The following is a 19422-nucleotide window of genomic DNA, read 5'->3' on the forward strand; positions in this document are numbered from 1 at the left end:
CAGATCAACAAAAGTGTTACCAAGGTTGATCTTCTGTCATTTGCTAATGACTTAGAAGCAAGAGCAGACCAGCTGGTAAGGATAATTCACTAATACAATAATACATAAAATGTATTGTTTTATATACTATATAACTACATAGCCAAGTATTTAGACTTCCTATGGGAGAATTCTTGTACTTATAATACATGATGCATCATCGCGTAAGGAGAAACTTTGAAGAACAATGTTGCATATAAGCTGCATTTTAAACGTTGCTAATTACTGAATTTTGTATGCTAACTGTTGTACAATTTCTGCTTTGGAAGTATAATGTCTTAAACTCCACTGTTTGCTTAAGAAATGAGGGGAATACTTCGTTTGAGTACTTCCTGTGATGCTGTCTATATTTTACAGTCCCAGTTGGAAGAAAAATTGGTTAGATCATGATGGAAAAGATTATCTGAATTAATTTTCTTTTGGTTAGTGAGTAGAAGATTTTGCAGTTAACAATAGAAGTAATACTGTGGCAGCTCATAAGGGCTCTAAAGAGAACTGGGGCTCCATTGTGGGGGGAGAATGCACAAAATAGATCCTGTCTGTTCAGAAGGGCTTTCTGAATGCAGACACATGGACAATGCTCAGAGGGTATAGCTAACAACATTGCCTGCAAATGCATCTGCAGATTGACACAGCTGTGTTAACCGATAGTGAATATTCAGTTGATACATTTGTATGCATGTCAAGGTCACCTTATATTTACTTTTCAAAATGAGAGTCATAGTTTGGCCACTGGCCCAAGACAGATTCCTGCATTGTGATGTGGGAGAAAGAGTTATGCTGCACACATACTACGATCACTTTGATCACTAAGGGATACAGACAGCAGAGTGACACCATGCTGTTTGGAATTTATCAGATATCTATCCCTCCTCCAGGGAGAGGAGGGTACCAGTAGAGGCTCCTGGTGTATTTACTCCAACTTTTTGCATAATTTTATCACACCTATTGCATTTTTATTTTCTGCCACATGTGCACTCATGTCAAGGTTAGACTGCTCATGGGGTTTTTTATATCTTAGTTAGCATTCTCTTCAAGCACCATGGGTGAGCCACACATTGCCAAAAAAACCCCCCAAACCCCCGAAGTATTACAAAAGTTAGATTGTTTCAAAATTGATACTAGTTTCCAAGGATATTTTATAATCCCCCTTTGTTGTTAGTGATAGCTCTTAAAGTTTACAAGAACAATACATTTAAAAAATAAATTTAAAAATTTTTGAATTAATTAACTTCGGGTGTATAGTTTGCATTTTCTGGCAGCTTACACAGAGTTGAAGGTATGTTTTTACACTGGAAGGAGCAGATGGAATAAAACTTCAAACCAAGGGTAAGGGTATGGAGGAGGGCGCAATACCACTCCCAGGTGTTATAAGTAAGTGGATTCAGCTTGTCAGTACAGCAGAGGAAGCATCCTGAAGCTGCTCAGTGACCACAGCTGACCGCTTATGTGAATGCTTCACAGGAAGCAAATGCATCTCAGAGCATTGAGGTCTGCCTTTATTACATTTCCAAAATGGAGTTAGCAGTGTGTATGCAGGGAGCCAGGTGATTTTGCCACCGAAAGGAAATGGAAAAGAAATTTATTCCTGAGAGTAAAATCAAATTTTACAGTATTTTGCAACAAGTGTGAGCTCCAGACAGGCATTTGGACTTGAAAATCAGAGCACAAACTCATACCTTCTGACTGAAAGGTGAGAGCCTTCACAGATACCTTTCTAAGTTACTGGCTGAAAATATTTAAACTTCTGTGCCCCCCAGAAAGCAGAGCGTGCCTCAGGGTAATGTCCACAGTGACCAAAACAAAAGTGAGTACCCGTGATTGGGAAATGCTTGTCCCAGACGGGGTTCAGTGCTGCAGGGTTCTTGCAATGAAGTCTGGCTTGTGGGAAGTGAGAGGAGGATGTGTTTGCTCTTCTGTATTTAAAATGACTTAATGCACCATGTGAAAGTTCTCTTAAGTTAAATCTGTGCTGATAATGTCATAGCCAGAGAAGCAGTATAATATATTTGTTTTGGTTGCTGAGGTTTGAATTATTAATACGGTGGGTTTTTTCCCCTCCTTGTGTTGAGGAATTCAGTTTGCCATATCCCATTGTTAGCATCAGTTGTTATGCAGTGGATGAGTATCATGTGCAACTTTCATTGTTTTTTGCTTTGTTGGAAAGCTTTGAGACTACTGAACAATACTGCATAATTGCATTTTTTTCAGCCAAAAGGAGCACTGGAAAATGCCTTAAAAGGACACGCAAACAACATTCGAATGATTCATAGCCAGCAAGTTGTTCCGCTAGAGCAAGCTATGGTAAAATATTAAAGCAATATTAAAACATAATTTTAGGAAATATGAATCTCTAAATCTCTTAAATACAGTTTGGAAAGCTGGACTTTTGCAATTATATAAGCACACATCGCATTTGCATTGTGTCACTGAAGAGTAATCTGGTTAAAGTATGTGTTTAATAGTTATCCTACATATAATATTAATACTTTATAATACTGTCTAAAATCATGACCTTTTTCTTCCCCATTTTTTCTGTATCTATTTGTGATTACGTATGAATAAAAAAGGAAACAGGGGAGAACTTTACAAAGTTCTAACCCTAAATCGCTCATTTTCTTTTTTGCTTACCATTTGTCTTCAGTAATAAAAATGGTTCTCACTTTCACACTTTATTTCTTGGAGGTAGCAATCACCTAACAGTATTGGAATTGGAAACTCCTGACAGTAGTATTTAGAGGCAAAGATAAATCTTTCTGTCTGATGTGATAAAAGATGTGAAAGGGCTGCTTCTGCCTGATTGGCCAGGCACTCATTTGTATAGTACCAAGCTGTGGATCTCATACATGCTAGGTGTTGCTTTTTCCTCTACATAATATGAAGACTTCTAGTTTATCCTAGCATCTGATGCAGTATTTCTGCCCCTATCAAAACCGCCTTGTAGAAAACCATTAGGTCTTCTGTTCCACTCTGATTCTATGCTGTTCTTTCCTAATTAACTCCTAATTATTCTAATCTCTTTTTTCTTTCACAAAACTGACTGTCAAGAAATATGTTAAAGCTAGGGTAAGTGCTTTTTCCCTTCTGAAATTGCACAATACAGAATTCTCTGAACGCTTGGTTCTGATTTTAACTGTTCTTTCTTCCTTCCAAATAAGTCTTACTCAGTTTGTTGCTACTAACTTTAGTTAAACCTGAAGTCTTCCAGTATACCATTCATAACTACTTAGTGCTGTCAGTGAAATACTGATTAAACAATTAAACCCACAATATATTAGTTTTAATACAACTGTTGTTACTATATATAATGTGATATGTTGTATTAGAAACAAAATAGTCTATTGAAGGTCAAAGCATGCATATAATGTTAAAACAGGTGGGCTCCTACCTGTAGTAATGACTTGAATCTTTTTTTCCAACCCACCCTCTTTCTAATAGAGCACTTTAAATCAGAGCATTAGGTTACTGAAGAGGACGTCATCTGAACTTACGGTAAGCTTTTCTTTCTGGCAACAGGAATGTTTTTATGTGTGTTAAATCCATCCATTTTACATGCAGGGCATATATTTTCAGTACGGTTCTTTCTATTTCTAGCTGCTGTGTTATTGGAAGAGATTGTAATGCATTGAGGTAGTAACAAGGATTTAGATATCTCTTCTGCACAGCTTTTTTTTACCCTAGCTTTCCCATCCTTATAGAGGAGAAAAAAAAGAAGAAGAAAAAACCCAACATTTGGGATATTTTTTGAAGTATTAATTGTAAACTTAATTGTCACGCAATAAAATAGGCTTCAGTACAATCCCATAGATTGTGTTATTCGTGTTCCTAAAAATGTAGTTGTTTTTTCTAGAATCCTTGAATGTAAAACTTGGGGGGGACAACCAAGAAACCAAATGCAAAAGTACAACTGAGAAGAGAGAGCTTTGTGACTCACATCTTTAACCACCTCTTACCCAGTGTCCAACTCCCACGGGGTCATGTTTCTTTAGCATTGTACTCGTTACCTTCCTGCTTCTGCAGCATCAACCTCGCTGTGGAAACCTGGATCTATATAGAGGCTTCCCCAGGGCAGCCCGCATTTCTCCTCGAAGTAGCAGCTAGTGCCTGCACCACAGTGAGAACAGCTGCCTTCATGCTCTGCCAGCTTTGGGAGAATAAATAACAGGATGGCTACTTTTCTGTCAGCAAAGCTTTCTGTCACCACCAGCCTGCATGGTGGCTGGATTCTTCCTACTGGAATTGCATGTTTTGACAGGACAGTGACGCTGGTTTATCAAGAAGTTCCTGACAATGGCTGCAGAGCCATTGTAACAGCCTGAAAGGTATTTATTTATATTAAATGCCATCTCTTCCTCTCCAGGTTAAGGTGAAAAATGTCATTAGCGCTGTTAATGCTGCCCAGCTTCTCATAAATAACAACGCTTCTCTAGTTATTGTCCAGGTAAGCTTTATTTGATTAAAGTACATTAATTTATGATGTCGTGGAGATAGAGGTTCACTTACTTTTGTCTGTTCCTAGGAGACAAAAAAGTTCATGGATACCGTAGTTGGCTACTTTGAGCAATACGTTGAGTGGGTCAAGCAGTCGGTAAGGTGCATTTACTTCATTGAGAGAAGCTGCATTTAAAAAAAACATAAAAACAATAAAAATAATAATAAAAACGTTACTTTGATGGTGTCTTTTACAGTTTCAGTTTGTAAGATATTTGTACTTACGACGGGGAAAACTTCTATAAATACCTTTGTTGTGTGCAAAGTAGAATCGAAACTATGAGCTGTCTTGATTGGAAAAAAATGGAAATTTAACATAGTATCATTTTTCCAGGGCTAGCTTGAAATCTACCATTTGTGCTAATATTGCACTGAGCTTGACCCTGCTTAGTTCAAATTGATGTAATTTGCATCTTGTTTTATTTTTCTTTCTTCAGCTGCAGAGAAGTAAGCTGATGTTTTAAAGATGTGTATGTTCTGTTGATAGCATATCCCACTGGAATTTATTTTGCATGTATAGGGCAACCAGGTGATCAGGCCCAGTCAGCGTGGGTTTATGAAAGGCAGGTTCTGTTTGAACCTGATCTCCTTCTATGACAAGGCAACCCGTTTAGTGGACGAGGGAATGGCTGTGGATGTTGTCTGCCTAGGCTTCACTAAAGCCTTTGACACCATTTCCCACAGCATTGTTCTGGAGGAACTGGCTGCTCGTGGCTTGGATGGGTGTGCTCTTCGCTGAGTAAAAAACTGTCTGGATGGCTGGGCCCAAAGAGTTGGTGGTGAATGGAGTTAAGTCTAGTTGGTGGCCTGTCACAAATGCTGTTCCCCAAGGCTCGGTATTGGAGCCCGTTCTCTTTAATTTCTTCATCCATGATCTGGATGAGGGGATTGAGTGCACCCTCAGTAAGTCTGCAGATGACACCAAGTTGGGTGGGAGTGTTGATCTGCTTGGGAGCAGGAAGGCTCTACAGGGGCATCAGGACAGGCTGGATCGATGGGCCGAGGCCAGCTGTATGAGATTCAACAAGGCTAAGTGCCGGATCCTGCATTTGGGTCACAACAACCCCGTGCAATGCTACAAGCTTGGGGAAGAATGACTGGAAAGCTGCCTGGTGGAAAAGGACCCGGGGGCATTGGTCAACAGCTGACTGAATATGAGCCAGCAGTGTGCCCAGGTGGCCAAGAAGGCCAACAGCATCCTGGCTTGTATCAGGTGGCCAGCAGGAGCAGGGAAGTGATTGTGCCCCTGTACTTGGCACTGGTGAGGCTGCACCTCGAATACTGTGTTCAATTTTGGGCCCCTCATGACAAGAAAGACATTGAGGTGCTGGACCGTGTCCAGAGAAGGGCTGCGAAGCTCATGAAGGGACTAGAGCACAAGTCTTACGAGGAGCGGCTGAGGGAACTGGGGTTGTTTAGTCCAGAGAAGAGGAGGATGAGGGGAGACCTTATCGCTGAAAGGAGGCTGTAGCGTGGTGGATGTCAGTCACTTCTCCCACGTAACTAGTGATAGAATGAGAGGAAATGGCCTCAGGTTGCATCAGGGGAAGTTTGGATTGGATATTTGGAAAAATTAGTTCACTGAGAGGGTGGTCAAGCATTGGAACAGGCTGCCCGGGGAAGTGGTTGAGTCACCATCCCTGGAGGTATTTAAAAGACCTGTAGATGTGGTGCTTGGGGACATGTTTTAGTCATTGACTAGGTTAATGATTGGATTCAGTTGATTTTAAAGGTTTTTTCCAACCTAAACAATTCCATGATTCTATGAATTTGGATAGAGTGAGAGATAACAATTTAGTAAACAGTATCTGTAAGTGTAAGCAAGTTTTGTGATTCTTACCTTATTCTGTTAGATACTTCAAACTGTACCTTTTTTTAATCTGTCTTTCAGATTGCCATGGAGGTAGCAGCATGCAAGCCTATTGCCAATGTGATAGATACAGCAGTAGATATTTTTTTATGCAGCTATGTAACTGATTCTGTGGTAAGAAATATTTTCTGTTACTCAAAATTGGGGCATCAATTGGGAAATTCTTTGAACATAAATCTGCATTTAATTATTCTGGCTAGACTGTTCTGAGGTATGATAATAAAGTATCACATCCAAAGTTATGCAAGGAAAATATGTTCTGATCTGGATCAAGTCCAAAGCCAAACCAGTGCTGGACTTGTTTTAGGTTCCCATTAAACTCAGGTTTCTATTAGCAAGAATTCTGTAAAATTAACTGTTCTTAAATTTCTTCCAGCTTGAATTGCAAAGTAAGTACAGTACTACTGGTTTGGCATAAAAATTCTGGAAAGGGTGGATTTCAGCTTGATTGCTTGATTCTGAACCACCTTGAAATGGAAGAGCATAAAGATCTGACGTTTCAACTGTAACCACTTCTAATTTAAGGGGATGGGGATGGGGGCAGGAAGTGAGTGAGAACTACCAAGGAAAAACTTTCTCAACTGCCTTTCCTGAAATCTAGAAAACCTGAATGAGGTTTTATCACTTGACTTGTAGCAGACAGGTCTTTATTCATTCCTGTACAATGGAGACTTTGAGCATGATTCATAGCAGTGTATAAGGACAATATTGGCTTTCTCATCTTGTCAAAAGAGCTTGGAAAGAGGACAGCATTAAAATATTAAAATCAATTGTATTGTATTAAAAATACAATAAGAAACCACATGCCTGGAAACCACCTAAAACCTCTCCTAGCTATTGCTTAGCTTTATGGCACTTTTAGCCAGGTTCTAATTATACCAACAGTAAATGCGTGTAATCAAAGCCAGAGCACTCTAACCTTGATCCTGTTTAACCATGAAATGCTTAACTTTGATAATGCTTAGCCATGAAAACCTCCTAACCTGCCAGAATCATGTTGTATTCAGTGATTATCTCATAAGTTTTAGAGCTTCTGTTCTCCTTTGTGTAGCCACTAACCATCTGGTGGGAGATGGACCATGATTTTCCTGATGATAGAACTTAGCTGAGTGACTTACAAGTCAAAATGCCTCCAGCCAATACAAATCAAATTTGAAAAATCATTATTTTAACATCTGGTGATAACTCAGTTCAACTGTATGATAATGGAATTAGTTACACAAACAGGCTTGCAGTTAGCAAGTTAAAAAGTACATTGAGAAAGTGCTGGAAACTCAGATTTTGACAAGAAAAGCAAGAAAGTCAAATACTTTAAAATTTCAAGCATGGAAAAAGAAATAATGTGGCTAGTAAATTAATGCTGAAACGCAAAATTACTTTCCAGTCCAAGGCTGACTATGTTGAAATAACTTCTTAGGCTACTGTGGCTCTGTAGCTTTGAGCAACTTTGGACATATTCCTGTTCGGTTACATTTGTAAGACAGTGGTGTTCTTTCTTTAGTTCACGTTGACAGTGGAGGATGCTTAGCGTGCTCTGTTCCACACTAGTATAAGGAGCCTCAGTGCACAAGATTGAGTGCCACTAATTTCTAATGTGTTCTTCCAGTAACAATGCTTACAGTGTCAAGCAAGGATTCAGGACTTTTCTGATAAATTTTCTCTGTGATCTTTTTTCCCTGGATTTTGCTTTGTTTCAGAATACCTTCTGGTTTGGTTTGGGAGGCTCTTCAATATTTTTAATTCCTGCCATCATTTTTGCTGTAAAACTCTCCAAACACTATCGTAGAATGGATACAGAGGATGTATATGATGAGTAAGTATATACTCCTAAGTAAGCTAAATGGCAAATGAATTGAAATGTTTTTTCTAGTGTCCCACATGAAGGCGCTTATAATCCTTAAACCTTGTGTGCTGTCAGATTAGAACTGGATGTTCTTGTGAAATGCTGCAGGTTTGAGTTGGTGCCTGCAAAGTGCTTCATGCCGGTGGGCTTTGGTTGCCTTGACTTGCCGTGATTCTGTGCAGATGTTGCCAGCTCTGACTTTGAGAAACTTATTTCAGAATGAGATCTTCAGAGCTTCGTGTACAGTGTTTATATAAATATCTTCCAAATGTGCCAGTGATTAGCTTTGCTATGTGACCTGTTAAGGTGAATTATACCTGCTTTGTAATCTCCTTGAATTAATTATTTGCTTTCTTACTGTCTTAGTTATTCCTAACCAGTCTTTCCTTTTTCAATTGCAGTTCCTCTGTCTCAGGGACTTGGCATTTTACTTTATGATAACTGTTCTTACATATTTTTCCATCGGTTTTGTTTTTACTGTTTTCTTTTCTATGCTTTGTTTTGCTCATTGCTCAGTTAGTTTGTGCACTGCATTTCTCAAATTTCACACTGGTCATTTTTCATTACACATTCACAAGTCAGGAGAGCAGAAACAGGCACGTACAGCTAAAATTACTCGCTTATTAGTGTCCAGTTAATTACTCTTCCTTTTCTGTGTTTTTTAGTGTCAAAACTATACCCATGAAAATGTAAGACCTTTTTTCTGGTATTTGTTAAAATTACTTTATTCAGCTGGGAGGGTTTATATTTTTAATGCAACTTGTTACTTCAAAAGAGGTAACACGTTCTGTTTCACCAGACTTTATATTAGAGTATCCAACTCAACCAGAATAGCTAATTAATTAATTAATTTGTGGGCAATATAAAAATATTAAAAATGTAAAATTATAATTATGCCATAACTCCTGAATGTTACAAAGGAAAAGTTATCTTCTATTGTACAGACACAGTTTATTTTTGCATATAATACCATCATCCATGTACATGTCTTGGAAGCCATGCTGTACATAGTATGTCTTATAGTTAACATGGTCTTTCTTGGTGTATTTATTTTATTACAGTACAGAAAATGGTAATAATGGTTATCATAAAGAGCATTTATATGGTATGCACAATCCTGTTTTTACAAGGTAAACCAAGCCTGAAACTGCATGCCTTCACGTGTCCTCACTTAATCTGCTATATTAATCACCTGTCTAGTTTTCTGCACGTTTTAAAGTGAATTATTTAGTTCTCTATTTATGTTTTTTTGCATGATTACTCACTACAGCAAATGCTGTATGATTTATATTTCTCAACTATTCTTTACATAACAGCAGATACCATAGTAATTTCCAGCAACTTAACAAAGCAATTGCCTAAATTTGATCTTAAAATCCAGGTAATTGGGTATTTATCTAGCACAGTGGGTGATCCTAAATTGATAAGCATATTAAAATAATCTGATAGCAGTTGAAAGTGATAGGATGAGCTGGTTTGTTTTTTAGATGGTGAGGAGACGAGTTTTTCCTGTGCAAAAGGATCCAGGGTATGCACAAAACATGAACAGAGAAAATATATGTTTCTGCATGAACTAGTGTAACATCACGAAACAAGAAATTCAAGTTGTGTTTAAAAAGGAGATTTGGGTTCTTTCCTGTCTCTAAAACCTTTGTGCTGTAAAACTGTAGCTAGTTGTGAGACTCAGTTTCCATAGGGGTAATATAGCATGTCCCACAACTTCAAAATTTGGGTTTCCAAAATATCCGAGTTGCTTAAGGAAGGATCTAATTTATGATTGAAATCTGTAGCTCACTGTGCCTTAATTTACAACTTCGTGACTGAAAGTATAGGTTGACTATTGGCAGAAAAGTAAGATACCACCATTCTTTTAGTAGTGGGTAAATCCCAAGAGAGCTCAAAGTTTGGAAGTCTTGCCAGCTTTTATGGCTGCATCAGTTGTATATTATTCTTTATTAGAACTGTATTTTACAGGAACTATTTACGGACCAGATCTTGATTCTGCATTTCCTTCTGAAGGAAGTATTTACATATAACAATGTTTTTAGTGATATTTGTGATGACAATTTTCATGGTCTGTTCTGCAATTTAAGGGAACTCCCTAAATTAACCTACAAGGTGTTTAATTCAAAAGTACTCTCCACTGGCATATCTAATGACTCTCAGTTTTAAGGACTTTGGATATTTTACATAAGAGGAAACTAATAATTGCTCAGGTCTTAGAAGTCCCTTTCTGATCTTTGAATCTTTAATATGAATGTTAATACTCTTGAGGTTCATAGCATGTTTTCTGTGATATTCAGTGATTGATGAGTAGTTTAACACAATGTTCCTGAATAAGTTAAAAATCACTAACATAAAATAGTCTTTTAAACAAAGACCCACTAGTTCAGTCCTGACTTCCTTTTCCTAAATTTTAAGTTACTCAAAATGGTCTTCTATAATAAAATGTAAGGATTCAGTTTGAAGCAATGCTGTTTTCTGATGTGCTGAGATAATTTGAAAAACTGCTAATTATATGATACATATGCTTTGAATTTCTCAGCCTGGGATTCCCATAGCAATAGAATCTTGTTTTTAATTTTCATTTCAGCAAACTCTTTGCTTTTATGCTATCCTTACTTTTTCTCATTTCCTACAAATTATTGTGGGAGATAGAGAAAGATAGAACTTCAAATACATCTCTGTACACCTGTACTTTTGCAGGTATAAAGAATCCCATAGGGTTTTTTTGTCCTTTGAAATCAACTGGATTATTTTGCTGGCAAAAGATGCAAATATCTATCTTTATAAATATAAGATATGTAAATACAAGTATGAGATCTATATGAGATATATTTATATTTGTAGAGATATCTCACACAGGTGTTTTTCTATACATATTGAAGATACAAATAACCTCAAATGCAGCCACTATTTTTGTGAGAGCAAAATTGGAGGTTGGATTAAGTTCTCAAATGAGTGGTGTTGAATAGGTAATCCAAGCATTTCTGTCATGGAACAAAGATAACCAGAAAGGTTGGTGGAGAAAACCATGACTCTGGTTCTTCTTGTTTGAAAAATTCTTGATTAAATGGGTAAAAGTTTGAGAACAGTTTGTGCCAACTGAACTTTTAGTCTCACCTTAGTTAGACCTGGTATTTCTGTTCCATTTGCGGACAAAAGAAAACGATGGGTTTGGTTTGTGTTTTTTCTTGTATAGCTCTGTGGAACAGTGGTAACACATACTGGAAACATCAAGGGGTAAGTAATAAGCTTTTAAAGTCAATTCTAGGTCTATTACTACTAGGTCTCTTACTACTTTACTATTTTTAAGAAGGCTTCTTAGCTTTCAGTAACATGAGTGCTGTAAGGTTTAAAATTAAAAAATAAAAAAAATTATTGAACCATGTTGATGTTCATATGAAAATCTATGCCTTCATTCTGCTTAAATTACATTATAATTCTGTCTTAATCAAATTTTCCTGAATTGCTTTTGTGATTATTTTCAGGCTATATAAATGAGACTCAAGATACTTCTATGGGAATATATCATTGTTCTTCCAAGTGTATTGGCATTGGCATTCATCTTTCAAATCCTGAGCCACTTGTTTTATGTCACCTGTACTGTAAATCCCAAATGTACTATTGAATGTTATGCCATAAACTACTGTACAGAATACTTTGTGATCAGGGCACTGCCTCTCGAATACCACTGTTCAAGGCTTGAATTAAAATGGTTTTTGTTTTTTTACTTTTTTACACTGGGCTTTCTATCTTACATCACAATTTATAAATTAATTAGATTAACAGTCTTTGCCTAGCAATCCTCTGACAATTGGTCAAGTTTTTATCTTAAATTGTTGATTTGTGTTAAGTACACTACATACACGTTTACATAGAAATACATTTTATATACAGAGACTTTTGTATATACATTTTTCTTAACACTTAAGTGTTTAGTTAATATTTTAATCTTGTATAATACTCTTCACAAATGAATTTACCAGCATGATCAGTGTTGCTATTTGGTGCTCTTCAATGACCACTTTGGACTAAATTTGAAGTGTAATGGGATCCACAGTGTCTCCCTGTGTCTCTGAAAAGTTCAGTTGCAGTTTTGTTTTCTCCCTCTTCTTTTACTTATTTAATATTTAGTGTTTTTTGCAGTATAGACCTAAAAGAGACTTTCTGGAGAAGTTTGTTTTGAAACTCTTTGGGTGGGAGGGTTGGGAGTGTATGTGATGTGTAATATAGCAAAAAAGCTAAGCTTTCTAGAGTTCAGTAGTACTCAAAAAGAGCATGAGAGACAGAATATGTTGGTGATTTTTAGAATGCTTTACTTTGTCTCCCTTTTCCTCATTCACACTCATCTCTGTAATGTCCTAATAGTATCTCTGTTAAGTTGTGGCCCTTTCAGAGGGCTGTGATACTATTTGTGCTAAATAATTTCAAAATATTATTTCCAATATTGAAATTCAAACATTTTTAGTAATCAGAGTTAACATTTGTACTATTAGAATCATTGCCGTGAATTTAGGCATACAGTTGCATTGCTGAATTAGTTAACAGCAGAATTCATCAACAAGGCCAAAAGTACCTATGTTAATTGTGTAAAAACATTTTGGCGGGTGAAGTAATGAGGTATATTGATCTAAAATAGTGTCTCTTCATATATCAGTATTGTTAACTTTGTTTCCAACAAGGTTCATTGTATTGAAGTAGGGATAATCCTGTAAATCAGTCATATAATTTTAAAGAAATGCTGAAAAGTGATACCAGTCTTTAATCTGGAATAACCTTAAATTTTTCATTTTTAGGTCATATATGGAAACATTTCTAATTGACAGTATGTAGCATATGTGTATATGTAATGTTCAGAACTGCCGATTTTTAAAAGTTTCTATTTTTAATTTGAGAAAATGTTCCCAGTTCATTTAAATAAAAAAGAACTTGCTTAACTACCTGATGTTTAATTCTCAGTTGTTTTCTTGTGTAGACCTGTCTCAGAAGAGTTGCACTGAGTTAAAATTGTATGAAAATTAATTTTTTTATCCTGATTAAAAATTTCTGTTATATTTTACTTTTATTGATGACTTTGGCTTAAGCAAGATAAGAGACCAAGAATTGGAGCAGGAAGGACTGAAAGAACGTTGCCTCTGGGTGAGGGAACTTCCGACTTCCACAAAGGATGTGATTTAAGCAAAGATGGTAGGATTCAAGCTAATGAGTTGTGGAGGATATCCACATACCCTGCAAGTGCTCAAGGTGTTACTGCCTACTTCTGTTGTTGTTTCTGTAGCACTGACAGCAAAATTAAACGTTTGCCAGTTTTTCAGCTGCCATAGTTTACTGCTGGCATCCTAGTTTAACATGTAAAAGGACAATTGTTTTCCACTGATAAAACAGACTGTTTCATCTGAAGCGCAGGCAGGCAGAGGACACAAACGTTGAATGGGAGTGAGACAGACACTTGGCAGTAACATATTAACTGTAATACGTAAATATACCAGAGCTTTTGAGCCCAAGCTTTGGTATTTGTCCTTATCCTTGTAGCCTGATTTGTTTTCATGAATACACTTTAAAAATTTTCAGAATAAGAGATCTGAAACTGGTATAAAGTAACTTCTAAGTAGTTTTGAACTCTTTAACAATTATTAGAACAAGAGAGACAAATGCCTTTAGTTTCTAATCTAGGAACTGTCAGTGCTGTTGTGCACAACCAAGTGTAAATAACACATTTGTTAGTCAAATATTAGGACTTCTTTGAGTGCTTGCGCTCAACGGATTTGAAATCCTTGAAATGAAGTGTGAGGTGGGCAACAAGATTCTTCTGTCTGTCTGGATGATGGGTGAGAAGACTCCCCAGAAAACAACAGAAGAGTAAATTGTAAATCTTAAGTAGACTTGTACCATTGCTGTTTCTCCTAAGGCTTGACTGGCGAGCCACACCACTGTGCTTTGAAAGAGACAGTCAGGAGGAACAAATGGCAAGAAGCTAGAAAAGAGACCTCTACTAAAAATGTTATTAAAATAGCCTTAGAGAGAGGCTGATAGGAAAACAATGTTGTTCTCTCCATCAAATGGTATTTAGTCATGGGGAACTTCATGACACATTCACTGGAAGATCAAAGTTCAGGCTACCTAGAGTGGCTGTTCCAGGTGGCCCCGTCTTCAAGCAGGCAGCTCTCAGACTAGCTGAGGTGCCACAGCAGTTAGGAACTCTATTGTCAAGTGTTAGAGAAGCATTTTTTTTTCAATTCTATTTTTGTGTTCTGCTTCACTGTCTGTGTTAAATTAATGCTTGTTCCTTGGTATTTTCTTTAGTGATATCTATTGAATGGATAGATACCCGAAGTGGTATTCTATTCCCTTATGTATGGCTATTCTTAAACCCAGGGTTTCTAGCACCCCACAGTTATTCAAGCATACCTAAATAATACGATACCCCTTCCAGAAACTGTTCAGGTTAGGCTGAGTGTAGCATACACGTCTTCAAAAGAAGTGCCTAGTGGGGTCTTATTAGCCAGAAAAGTACTGTGGCTTGCAACAGCATGCAAGGGATGTTTTCCTCATGACCTCCTGAATGCCAAGGGAGTTACCATGATTTTCCTTAGTTCTGCTTTCAGTTGCTGCAGCAGAAACTGCTAGTACAGGATTCTGCACTAAAATATTTCTATTCTCTTGCCTTTGTTTTATGGCATTTTTACAGCTCATTTATTATGAACAGGAAAATATTTTATAAAAAAAAAAGTGAAAGTTGATAAAGCACAAATAATGTCTGACATGCTCCGGGGTCTATATCCTGCGCTGAGACCCATGATAAGCTAGCTCTGTTGCCTTGCTCTGTTGGCTGAAAACAACCCATGGTGTGACAATTATGATAAAACTTCCAAATGTTTGGTTTATGTTTATAGACCTGTAATACTTTAATTTGCTAAAGCTTTATTCCTTATCTTTCTTAAATATTGCAAGTTTAAAAATCTTTCATGGCTCAAAGAATGTGTAGATTGTTCCATGTGTCCCCAGTGTATGCCACGTGCTGACAAAATTAAGTACTCAAGTTGCATCCTTACTGTGCAAATCCACAGAAAACCCGTTCCACAAATCAGCCTTTATTAATAGGACACATTTATAATCATGCAGATGTAGCTGCATAGATTGGTTTGGCACTTTTCTCTTTTTTTACTTCCATATGGTCTTACAAGCTCTGGCATGAAAGTAACTATAAAGCAGCTGGAGACTGAAAAATATATGTTAAAAATCAAATATGACATGTTCATCCTGGATAGGAATGTGCTTCTTGGTTATACAACTATCGTTCTGAGTTTAACTGCGTTCACAAGATTTGTCTTGTTACCTTCTTGGGAGTTCACAGGTTATTCGACACTCCCTCAGGCTATATATTATGGGTACATGCCTACTGAAGTGTGATTTATTATTTTTATTTAAAAAAACCAAACAAACAAACAGCAACTTACATCCTGCATTTCTCTGGAAAGAGGCTTCTTTGTGCACCAAGCCTTTAAATTGTGAGCAGCCAATTACTTACTGCTTTCATTTTTTCGGATCGTGTTGCTCAAGGATCTCAGTCCACTCTTCTCACCATGAAGAATTTTGCTCTTCTTTTCCTAGTAGTGATCTCTGGCATGGGAGGATTGGGACAGAAGCTGAAGCCAAAGAAAAGAAGCAATGGTGAAGAAATCAATTTTCGGACTAAAACCAAAGATGTCTGCACAATGAGCATGAGTGGGGATGAGGAGATGAAACTTAGAATTGAATGCAAAAGCCAAGGCATGTCCTACTGGTGTGAATTCACTGGCAAGCCATCAGTCTGTCGTGCTTTCAGAAACAATCCAAAGATTTACTGGAATCAGATCGCCGTGGAACTTAGAAAGCTCCCGCACGCTTGCGAATCCACACAAGTGTTGAAGACCACCATGTGCCAAAAGGCTCCCACAGAGGCTCTCATGAAGCAAATAGCTGCTGGTATGGAGCCAGAAGATCTAGCAAACCAGGACAAATCAGTCCAGAAAATTTCCACTTCTATGAGGGGAGCAGGGAAAAGCTCTGTTAAGAAAATAGGAAAACCTCCAATACTACCCCTTATAAAACCAACCCAACGTGGTCAAGGGTCTGAAAATGAAACGGAAGCAATGAAACTGGCACGGGAACATTGCTGGGAATCCCTGCATGGCTTCTGCTCCTACATTATTGGCATCTTTAGAGGTTAAGGATTTGCTACAGGTAATACTCCCATCTTGAAGCACAGCAGAATATATCTAAGAGAAATCCTGTTGTAGTTTTGTTTTATTTTGATTTTGGGGGTGTCTCAGGGGTGTGGACAGGGAGGTTCTAGGCTCACTTACTAAATCTAACGTGGTATAGCCTATATTGTGGCTTCTGAGGGGCTGGACAGCTTAAATTCCCAGTGATGGCTACTAGTTCAGGACTCCTTGACAGCCTCCGGTGAGGTCTTTAGTATGTATAAAGATGTTTGTCCTATCTTTTACTAATCCTATGGTATATCAGTTCTAACTCTTTGAATTGGGCTTGTTTTCCACCTTTCGTCATTCCTTCCTTCTTCTGCTGACTTTTGGATTTAAGCCAGTGAAATAAGGCAAATAACAAATGCATCAGCTAGAACAATTTAGAGCTACATTCAGAAATTGAGATGCTAAAGCTTGTTCATCAAAACTTCTAGTTAATAATTAAGCATTTTAATTTTTAAAATAAGTTCATAAACAACTTGCAGAAATGAGTAAAACCAAACGGACTGTCTTGGTTTGCAGGTCTGTTTCTGTAGAGGTGATAGGGGATCGTATGCAGGTGCTTCTCTGGTAAGTCTCAGGTTTTCAGCCAGGATTTACAAAAGGCAAAGCTCTCGCAGAAGTGATGGGTTTTATACCCACTTCCATTTCAGCTCAGAGAGAAAGCCAGGAGCTGGTGACTAAACCTGGCAAACTTTTGGCAGAAATGGGAATATGCGCACCAAGTGTTTAGGCTGCTAATGATTTTACTTGTGCAGCAAAGTGACTAATTTTTTTCTTTTTTGTTTTGCAGAGCAAAATTTTTACAGCTGAAGAAGGGTCCTTGCTGTAGTTTAATAATCTAGATGTAAGAATTTTGGTTTAAAAATGAGTCATCTTTATATATCTTGTAGCTTTTTTCTCTTTGCACCCCTAACAAGAAACATTTTAACAGCCCTGAAAAATGCATGAAACTGGAGTGACTGTACTTAAAATGTTAGGATGAACTAACTGTTCCTAGGTCTGTTACACACCGAGGTGTACTGCATTTATGTATCCGGGGTTCCACTTTAATAGTGCTGACTTGGAACAGGTTTTTGTGTGTGCTGATTCCCTTCAGTTTGCTAGAGGTGAAAGCTGTAAATGATGCTATGGTTAGTGCAAACAATAAAAATAGATTTTTTGAAAACATGCTCCTTGTGCTTTCTTAAGATTTTAAATGGTGCTACTTATATAAAGTCATGGTATTTGATACTTGCTTCATAAGAGATTGTTGGTAGAATGTGTAAGAATAATTATAGGTCTGAGTTATTACTTTCCCACTATGAACATGTTTTCATTAATACTAATATTTTCAATGTTATTACATTTATATTACAATGAGAAGTTTCAGCCAGCAGAGAGAAAGACTGGATAAATAAGAGTAATGTAAGAATACATTTCTGAAGATAGCAGATGAGAAGTGTTTATCTGTAATGCATCTGCAGAGTCCAGTGTTGCTAGGATCTGTTAGTGGTAATATTAATGTTTGGGTTCAGTAAATATTCTGAAAGTTAACTCATATCTATGCACTTGGGCACTTGCATAAATGTCGTCAAAACACAAAGCAAGACCTAACAGCCTGTTGCCAGAGTTTGCAACACATTTATATTCAGATTCTTTTTTAACAATGATCCGTTTTGTTCCCATGTGAGCTTCACAGCAGGGATGTAGCTGGAAAAACTTCATACCACGTATTTGCCGTTAAACAATTTGTGCAAGGCATTGTTAGACTTAAGTACTTCTCCAGCTTTACTCACAGATTTGTGTTTCTCACTTCATAATTCCAGATCCAATCACTAAACTTTGTGCCTTGTACCAAAAAAACTTGAAATATTTTTCTGTCCAAAAAACTCTTGAAATACATGGAAAGGAACAGCAAGTCATGAATCAGTGCAGGAGATTGTATGTACAAGGCAGAAATACAGCTTGAATGCTGATAAAATGCAAGCTCAAGCAAGTCTGTATTTTTGTCAGCCATAAATCTAATGTGGTTAATCTTCATTTGTAACTTCAATTACCCTTGCCAGGCTCTTGTGCTGTGAGTAAAAAATGCAGTAGTACACCTATTCACTTATTTCTGTCGTATAATGGTTTGGTTCGCAAACGTGCAAAATGCATCAAAGTGATATTTGGGAACTATTTGGATATGTTAAGGGGAGGTTGAGGGTTTTCTTGAGGTGTATTTTTTAAATTTTTTAAAACTCCTCTTTTGTATGATGCAAAATCCACAGTGCAGAGTGAATATTCTGCAGTAGTCCACTACAATATGAACGACCTCAAAACTGAGACACAATGTCTTGCAGAGAGAGGTCTGGGAGAATCAGTTACCCACCATACTGATGGCATGAGAAAAGTGGATGTTTCATCAGTTCACCAAAAGAAAATTTACCCCTTTGTGCCCTCTTCTATGCAGATGCACTGGGCACAGAAGGCAGCAAAGTTGTCTGATGCTTTGTAGAACTCTTGACGATGCAGTCTAAAATACGTGGCCATCATTGATTCTGCTTAGTAGGGACAATGTCACGTATACTTCCTAGTGCTCTGTTTCCTAGGGAGCTCATATCTATGTTCGGTAGAGCAGATCTCTGCTGCGCAGAGCTCCGTGCTTGGCACTGTGTTGTCTGGAATGGCCACCTGAAGCTTCACTGTTGAAGTGGAAACTAGAAATCAAATAGTCTTGCACCAAGGACCCCTCTTTCATGAAATGCTTTCTGTAAAATACCCAGGATCCAAAATACATAGTTAAGCACTAAATTTTACAAAAAGGTGAAGATTTTGGTACCAAGGTGATGCACGCCTTCGACTGCATTTCATTAGGCAACAGTATGCACCCTCAGCAAGTCAGTGGTGATGATAATGATCTTGCTTTCAAAATACTTAAAAATCTGATGTTAACTGAAATACTCCAC

The 19422-nt window shown here is 37.4% G+C and overlaps 2 protein-coding genes across 5 annotated transcripts in view; both read left to right on the top strand.

Moving 5' to 3' along the window:
* The window catches only part of PROM1 (prominin 1), a 61505-nt gene extending 48316 nt beyond the window's left edge, over positions 1-13189 (top strand). For 2 of the 4 annotated variants that reach the window (XM_010283183.1, XM_010283184.1), the window contains 10 exons: positions 4-75; positions 2251-2343; positions 3478-3531; positions 4400-4480; positions 4559-4627; positions 6422-6514; positions 8098-8213; positions 9305-9373; positions 11446-11486; positions 11735-13189. In XM_010283183.1, the coding sequence (XP_010281485.1) occupies positions 4-75; positions 2251-2343; positions 3478-3531; positions 4400-4480; positions 4559-4627; positions 6422-6514; positions 8098-8213; positions 9305-9373; positions 11446-11464 (666 nt within the window). In that variant the 3' untranslated portion in view covers positions 11465-11486; positions 11735-13189. The remainder of the gene's footprint in view (positions 1-3; positions 76-2250; positions 2344-3477; positions 3532-4399; positions 4481-4558; positions 4628-6421; positions 6515-8097; positions 8214-9304; positions 9374-11445; positions 11487-11734) is intronic. The other 2 variants (XM_010283185.1, XM_010283186.1) reach the window with 1 other exon arrangement.
* Positions 13190-15798: 2609 nt separating this feature from the next.
* On the top strand, positions 15799-17364 carry FGFBP2 (fibroblast growth factor binding protein 2). The gene is made up of 2 exons (XM_010283187.1): positions 15799-16469; positions 17286-17364. Exon 1 carries the CDS (start codon positions 15830-15832, stop codon positions 16454-16456), a length of 627 nt encoding a protein of 208 aa, XP_010281489.1. The 5' UTR covers positions 15799-15829; the 3' UTR covers positions 16457-16469; positions 17286-17364.
* The last annotated feature ends 2058 nt before the right edge of the window (positions 17365-19422 follow it).

This window comes from Phaethon lepturus, unplaced genomic scaffold (genome assembly GCF_000687285.1).
Source record: "Phaethon lepturus isolate BGI_N335 unplaced genomic scaffold, ASM68728v1 scaffold5493, whole genome shotgun sequence".
In the NCBI taxonomy this organism is placed as follows: domain Eukaryota; kingdom Metazoa; phylum Chordata; class Aves; order Phaethontiformes; family Phaethontidae; genus Phaethon; species Phaethon lepturus.